Source organism: Diabrotica undecimpunctata, chromosome 10 (assembly GCF_040954645.1).
Source record: "Diabrotica undecimpunctata isolate CICGRU chromosome 10, icDiaUnde3, whole genome shotgun sequence".
NCBI lineage: Eukaryota > Metazoa > Arthropoda > Insecta > Coleoptera > Chrysomelidae > Diabrotica > Diabrotica undecimpunctata.
The window spans coordinates 6,266,797-6,275,142 of NC_092812.1; the positions used below are offsets into that span (position 1 = coordinate 6,266,797).

An 8,346-nucleotide genomic window follows, 5' to 3' on the forward strand; every position below is an offset into this window, starting at 1 on the left:
AAATGCTTAATTTTGTAGCAATAAATAATAATTTCGAAAATATTTTAAATACTGGGGGTGGCCCGTTTTCTATGACGCGGAGTGTATAATACTAAACATTGTAAAATTTAATGTCTTTTAAGTATTGTGGAGGTATTTTCTGAATTCTAATAGGATATGTTTAACGGTGATTGAGATTTTGCAGTAGTGGCAGAAAACAGAGAAGAGGTATAGCAAGAAAATAGGTTTCTTAGCTAAAATAATATTCGTAAATGGACTCAGATACCAACTGCAGGATAATTATTATTCCATGTAGCAGAAAATAGAGAAACTTGCGCAATGGTGATCGCCAACGTCAGAAAATTTTGATACGGCATGCGGCATATTAAAAAAATAATTGTAACGTTTTACTTAAGTATAAGACAAATCGAAGTTACCTAAATAAATATTCAAAATTCACAATACTTTTTATTGAGCATTTGACATTCTCTTTCATATGGGATTCTCTTTCAGGCGATTCCACATGACCCTATGAAGATGAAGAAAACTAGAAAACATATTATGCTTTAGCAATAATATAATTTTAAAAATCTTTAAAATATCTAATTTCGTCATTTTGTTTCAGGTAAGTCCGTTAAAAAAATATCTCAATGGTATCTGGTAAGTTTTTATGCTGCTAAAAATTTTAAATTGTAATGTTATTAGCCAATAATGTGGATAACTACGCAACCTATTTAAGTTTAAAACAATATCATTAAGAAACAAGTAAGTTTCTTAGAAAGAATTAAAATTTTCGATCGACATAAAATGATTCTTTATCATTTATTTCCGTTAAGCTTCACATATCTATCTTTTTAGAGCAGGATAAACAACCCATAACACTGAGCCTTAAAAGTAAAACGCAATCATCATCATCAATTATATACACTGGGCCGCTTCTAGCCAGTTATCCGCTATACGTTTTATATCATCGGTCCATCTAGTCGGTGGTCGTCCTCTGCTTCTTTTATAGTTTCTGGGCCTCCATTCCATAATACGTCTTGTCCACCGTCCATCTTATGTTCTGGCTAAGTGCCCTGCCCAGTCCCACTTAAGCGTCGCGGTTCTTTCGATGACGTCTTGAATTCTTGATTTTTGCCTGATTTGTTGGTTTGTTATGTGGTCTTGAAGGCTCACGTTCAGCATTGCACGTTCCATGGCTCGTTGTGTAACTCTGAGTTTATTCGCAGATTTTTGCGTGAGTGTTAAAGTCTCTGCTCCATAAGTTTGTACAGACAAAACACATTGGTTATAAACCTTTCGCTTAAGACACATGGGAATTGAACTTTTTAGAATATGGCTTAATTTGCCAAATGCTGCCCATGTCAAGCCTATTCGCCTCTGTATTTCAAGTGTTTGAATGTCTCTGCTTATTTTGATCTCACGTCCCAGATATTTGTAAGTGTCTGATTGTTGTATGGTATTATTGTCTATAGTTATATTTGCACTCATTACGAGATTTGTCATAAGTTTAGTTTTCTCAAAGTTTATCTTTAATTCTGCTCTTTCAGACAGACTTTTAAGGGAATGTATCATAGAAACTGTATCCTGTAAGTTATCTGCGATTAATACAACATTATCTGCAAACCTTAGATGATTTAATCTTTCTCTATGTATATTGATGCCCATATCTTGCCATTAAATGTTTTAAATATTGACTCTAGAGCTGCGGTGAACAATTTTGGTGAAATATTGTCTTCTTGTCTAACTCCTCGACCTAAGCTGAATTTTTCTGTGTCTTCGTGTAGTCGTACACTTGATGTAGATGTTTTGATTAGTGTCGTGTACCTGTAATCTATCCGGCTTTGATTTAGGGCTTACAGTACTGTTTCAAACTCTACAGAATCAAAAGCTTTCTCGTAATCGACAAATGCAAGAACCAGTGGTATGTTGTACTCGATACACTTTTCTATTAAGATCTTTATGGTATGCAAATGGTCATTTGTGCCATATCCTGCCCTGAAGCCTGCCTGTTCCTTGGGCTGATAGAAATCAAGTTTAGGTGTTAGTTTCTTTGTTAAGATTTTCATAAAGAGTTTGTACATATGGGTCTATAATTTTCTAATTTAGTAATATCGCCTTTTTTAATCAGTTCGATTACTGATTGTAATAGAATTCCTCTTTCTGCTTTTATTGCCTCAATAACGAGTCCATCATTACCAGGCGATTGATGGTTCTTCATTTCCTTTAAAGCTGCTCTTACTTCTGACACGGTAATGGGTAAAAGTATTTCCGATCTCTGATTTATGAGAGTCTTTACTCGTGTCGGAAAATTGTCTTGTGGTCTTTGGCTGGTATAGAGTTCTTTATAAAACTCTCTGGTTATTTTCCGAATGTTTTATTTATCTGTTGTTGCCTTTCCGTCTTTATCTCTCAGCTTGTATATTTCTTTTTTACTTTATGTGAGTTTTCTTTTCAAAATCTTTAAACCTTTATTCTCTTCTACTGTTTAATTACATTTTTATTACATTAGTATTATATCTTCTAACATCTTTTCTAATTTCCGCTGAAATTCTTTTGTTTAGTTTTCTATATTCTTCTTTGTTTCCCTTTTCGTTCTCGCTTAGGTTTCGTCGTGTTGCCATGAGAGCTTTTGTATCTTTGCTAATCTTTTCACTTTTGTTGCTATTTTTCTGGCAAAATTTGAGTTGTGCGTTTCTAACCGTGTCTGTTATTAATTTATTGTGATCGTCGATACTTAGAGGTTTGGGATTATTACTCTGTAAAGTTTCGGCTATATTTTTAATGTAAGTTCTGGCTGATTTGGTGAATTCCAAACTATGCGTTTGCAACTGTTTATGATCTTTGCTCTGCTTAAAACGCAAGGACTATTTTTTCGTCACACGTGGTAATAATTTATATTTTAGACTAGGATATAGACTCGTGCTGTAAAGCAGCAGTAGCTACAATCTAGTCCAGATACATTAGTCACCAATCACATTAGTCATGGTTTTGTCAATGCTTTCTTTTTAACTTCTTTACGAGCAATTAACACGACAAGACTCTCTCGGTCTTGAGCTATTCTGAACAGTTTTAAACTTTCCATATCCTGGTTCATTCCATTTTCTATATACATGTATTAGATATACAGATATTATTACTTGCTCATTAAGTTTGAACGGGAGTGGTAAGATTGAACCGACAGTTTCTGGAACAACTGTTAATTTGTTGAATGTGGAATTGAAGTTATTCTGCCATAAATTGGTAATATGTTGTTTCTATAGACGATTTATGGTCGTTTCATGTTTGACTTAGGGATGCTTTTATCTAGTGTAGCTTAATCCGCAAGTTGGTCAACTGCTTCGTTTCCGTTGATTTCCACATCTTATGGCACCCATAAAAAGTTGTTTTTATATTTTTTGTTGATAGTAGTATGAGCTCATTTTTTATTGGCATTACGATAAATATAACAATTGCTGTAAAGCTTTAAATGTACTTAAATAGTCAGATATTAGAATGTAATAAGGTGCGGATTTTCTTCTGCAAACTTTTAATGCTTTTAAAATAGCCAGTGCTTCCCCAGTAAATATGCTACAATTCAGAGGAAGGAGTATTATAAATTTTTCTACTACATGTATGTAAACTGCTGCTATATAGCCCTGATTGAATCGTTGTTGCATCAGTGTAAATATGTTCAGAATTTAGATATCAGGATATAGACCAATCAAGTTGTAAAAAATAAGAATTTTTTCGGCACAACTGTATATACGGGTTTGACAATTATTGAAATGTATAATATGAGCACATATAGAACATGTAGAATATTGTACTATGACAGCCACTAGTACGGTGGATACCGTAGACCAATTATCTTCTCTCATTAACACCGTCGAAATAAATGCGGCATCAGTTTTCAAACGCGATCCTCCTTTTATCTCTAGCGTGAAAAACCGAAAGGATGCTCAGAGAAACCCTTCGAGACATTTTCAGTCTAGAAACAATTCTTCTAGCAATAACTTTCCCAAGGACCGTTCTTCAGACAAGAATTACATACCTCCCTTAATTTTTAAGCCAAATTCTTCCACTGCGTATTGGAATTGTCAAGGCAAAGGACACAGTCACCGTAAATGTCGTCGTCCAAGGAAAATATTCTATTACCGATGTAGAGAACCTCAAGTTACCTTCCCACAATGTATGAATTGCAATCCCCTAAAAACTAACTTACGGAATAAATAGTATCGGCTATTTTATTCCCAGTCACCCTAAAAAGTCCGGTATTTCTCAATCCTCTAGTTATTCTTCAAATATAATTCAGAATAATTTATCTCGAGGATACTGTTCCCCCACATTTCACCGAAATACCTTTAACTTCCGTTAGCGAAAAATCGATTAAAAACCGAGACTTTTTACATAGAAACTCCTACCGCTTGACCGAAAATGAGTGATAATAATAATAATAATAATACTGATAAAACACCTATGCATGTTCCGCGCTTAGCTACTCGTTTGGTATTGTTAAGTGAACAAAAACGGATACAGAAAATCTTCAGCGAAAAGTACGAACACACCTCACAAAGGCACAAAAACACCATCCTCGAAGTGCAGTAGAAAGAACGACATTACCGCGGTATTTAGGAGGACGAGGAGTTATGGATATAAGTGAGCAACTAGAAAAACACATTACTAATTTAAGAACTTATTTTCAGGTACAGGCTGAGACATCTACTCTACATCGCGCGATTTGTGCAGTAGATAATACAACACCGATCAAACTGAGGAAACCAGAAATGCGCATAAACCATCTTACTAAGGACGAAAAAATGCGCACCTGGATGGGTAAACCTCTTCACGGGCGACATCCTAATGAGGTCAGTCAAGACCACGTCGACAATAAAGCGTCGAACTATTGGCTGACATTAGGAAAGTTATTCCCTGAAACAGAAAGTTCAATACTCGCCATTCAGGATCAGGTTATACCAACAAAAAATTACCTGAAATATATCGTCAAAGACCCTCAGGTCCAAAATGACAAATGCCGATATGGATGTCAAGCTCAAGAAACCATCCAACACATTACCGGGGGTTGCCAGGCATTTGCTGCAACTGAATATAAGGAACGGCACGACTCAGTAGGAACGATCCTTCATCAAGAGATAGCCATCAAACTGGGACTTTTCCAAACAAACCATCTCCCATATTATCAATACGTTCCTGAAAGTATACTTGAGAATGATAACTACAAGCTATACTTTAACCGCACTGCGCTCACAGATCAAACAGTGGCACATAATAGACCAGATATCATACTAGTTAATAAACTAAAGAGACAAACAACACTAATTGATGTGGCGATACCCAACAACAATAATCTTCGTATTAAACAAAACGAAAAGATCGCCAAATACAGGGATCTGGAAATTCAAATACGAAGACAGTGGAGAATGGAAAGTACCCAGACAATACCTATTATTCTCTCTACTACTGGAGTTATTCCGAAGAACCTCCTAGAAAACATAAGAAAGCTAGGTCTGAATGAACATCTCTACAAGACCATGCAGAAAGCTGTACTTCTCTCAACATCCAGATGTGTACGAAAATTTTTGGGAGATACTCCAGCATACCAAGTCACCTAGGGCTCGATAACACGGAAAGAGTCCCACCAGAGCTCAATCCTTTTGATACCGTAGGTATCTGGGATGAGTGAATTTTCCCCTTAGAGGAAGTGAGAGCCGTATGGCTAAATCTGGGATACTCATAAAAGACCTTTTATATCTGTAAATATCTACAATCAGGATTTTACTGTACTATTGGATACCGGTTGTTCCATTACGTGTGCCGGACAACAAGGTCTCCACTTAACTTAAATAAATAAATCCGTTAACACGAAAGTGTATCTAGCCGACGGTTTCAATAAAAAAGTGACCGGTCTCATAGAACAATTTTGTCTCTCTATTGATTTTAATACCAACAAATGGAATACTAAGTCCGACAAACCAAACCATACTTTCTCTATGGCCAATCCAGGAGCTATCTTGTCGCAACTTTGTTCGTTAGAATCTCTTAGTCTAACCGACCGTACCTTAGCGGACAAAATTATTAATAACTTTAACGAAGTTAGTAGCGCTGACGGTATAGGTCGCACAGACAAAATCATTCAAGCGACGTCCTTTCCTCATGTCTCCATATATGTCGAATATCTTAAATAAATAACTGGATTTAATGCTCCAGCTAGGTGTGATAGAACCCACTTGTAGTTCTTGGTGTTCACCCGTTTTGTTGGTTAGGAAGAAAAATGACGAATATCGTTTTTGTTTTGATGGTCGGACTTTAAACGATGTCACTTAACATGACACCCACCCGCTTCCAAATATTGATAGGATCCTTTCTCTTTTACGAGGTGTAAAATTTATCTCTTCTATTGATCTTAAGAAAGTTTTCTGGCAAATTCCCTTGGAAAAATCATCTCGTGAAAGAACTGCTTTCGCCGTAGTAGGTCGAGGGTTATTCCAATTTACCGTTATGCCTTTCGGCTTGTGTAACTCAGCATAAACACAACAACGTCTAGTCGATGCAATTTTCGGACCTGAATTCGAACTGTTTATTTTTTGTTACCTTGACGATATAATTGTATGTTCCCCTACATTTAAAGAACATATCTATCTTCTTTCTAAAATTAAAGAAAAGGACGCAAATCTTACCATTAACGTAGACAAATGCGAATTCTTCAAAACTTTCCTTAAATTTCTCGAATATATCGTTGGTAATAATTCTCTTCGGTCGGACCCCGAAAAATATTTGCTATGATAACTTATCCCAGACCTAGAAACACTACCGAAATTAAACGCTTCATTGGACTTTGCTCTTGGTATCGCCGTTTCATTCAAAGTTTCTCTACTCTTATCTCTCTAATAAACGATATCCTAAAGGGTAAAGGAAAAGAAAAGAAACAAGCCATTACATGGAACCCTGAAGCCGAAAAGTCTTTTATCTTAATTAAGCAAGCCTTAGTATCTGCTCCCGTACTGATTCAACTAGATTTTTCGAAACCCTTCGTCGTTCAAGACGACAACAGTCATACTGGAGTTGGAGCTGTTTTAACGCAACAATTAGAGAATAGCGAATAAGTCATATGTTACGCTAGTCGATCTCTGACTAAAGCCGAGCGAAATTTCTCTGTCGTACAACGTGAGTGCCTTGCCGTTCTTTTCGCCATTGAAAAGTTTCGACCATACGTCGAAGGAGAAGGAACCAAGTTCACAGTCATAACTGACCACTATTCCCTTCTCTGGTTGACTACTCTTAAAAATCCCTCTGGTCGTCTTAATTGTTGGGCCATGCGCCTAAAACAACATTTACTCTCGTTCATCGAAGGAGATCCTGCCACAAAGTACCGAATGCACTCAGTCGAATGCACGAACAAGTCCCTCTGGACGAATCTCCTGTAAGTCCCGAAATAGCTTCTCTCGATGTCGATCTAAATAGAATCAAACCCTGTTATGATAACTTACGGTCCAAAATTGTCGCTAATCCAGATAACTCCCCCAATGGAAAGTAGAAAATGAATATGTTTATGTATGTACCTACCTGTCTATCTTTTAAATCCAACGAAATAGAATGAAAAATATTGGTACATTTACCCTAGAAACACGACGCTCTCAAATCCTGACATTAACCCCCTAATTGTACTCATTTAGGCTATTTTAAAGCTTTATCCCGGGTCAAAGAGAAATTTTACTGACCAAAGATGAGGAGACACGTCGTCAAATACTCTCGTTCTTGCCAAGTCTGTGGAGCTCAGAAAGCTCCAAGTTTTCCTCAAATGGGCTTAATGAGAAATCAAAAGAAAGCTGAGTTCCCGTGGAAAATAATTGCAATTGATTTTATCGGTCCCCTCACACGCAGTAAAAAAGGTTTCTCTTGATTACTCCTCGTGACTGACTTGTTCTCTAAATACACTTTAATACAACCCCCACGCAAAGCTACCGCCCAGAATGTCGCTAACTTCCTTAAAAATAATATTTTCTTAACTTTTGGTGTTTCTCAACACATCATATTATGCGATAATGCCTCCAATTTTATTAGCAAAATCTTAAAGAACCTTTGTCATGAACACAGAGTTCAAAAAATCTGGTTCACTGCCGTTTATTCCCCCCAATATAACTTTGTAGACAGAAGTGATCGTACCATTTGCACCGGTATTCGCAGCTATATTACCGAACATTTGAAATGGGACAGATAAATTTTGAAATTTTAACAAGCTATTAATACCGCCAGCCATGAAGTTACCCAAGACTTCCCAGCTTTTCTGATTTTTGCCCGCAATGTTCCCTTATTAGGAGATTATTATAATCGTCCCCATGACCAGCTCAAAATTTCGAATTCTCTCCC

General features: G+C 36.5%; 1 protein-coding gene across 1 annotated transcript; it reads left to right on the top strand.

The window, feature by feature from the left end:
- Positions 1-6,758: 6,758 nt before the first annotated feature.
- Positions 6,759-7,082, top strand: LOC140451603 (uncharacterized). The gene has a single exon (XM_072545450.1). It carries the CDS (start codon positions 6,759-6,761, stop codon positions 7,080-7,082), a length of 324 nt encoding a protein of 107 aa, XP_072401551.1.
- The last annotated feature ends 1,264 nt before the right edge of the window (positions 7,083-8,346 follow it).

What these genes read in the sequence shown, in the direction of transcription:
- LOC140451603 (XM_072545450.1), top strand. Translation starts at nt 6,759, where the DNA reads ATGATAACTTATCCCAGACCTAGAAACACTACCGAAATTAAACGCTTC.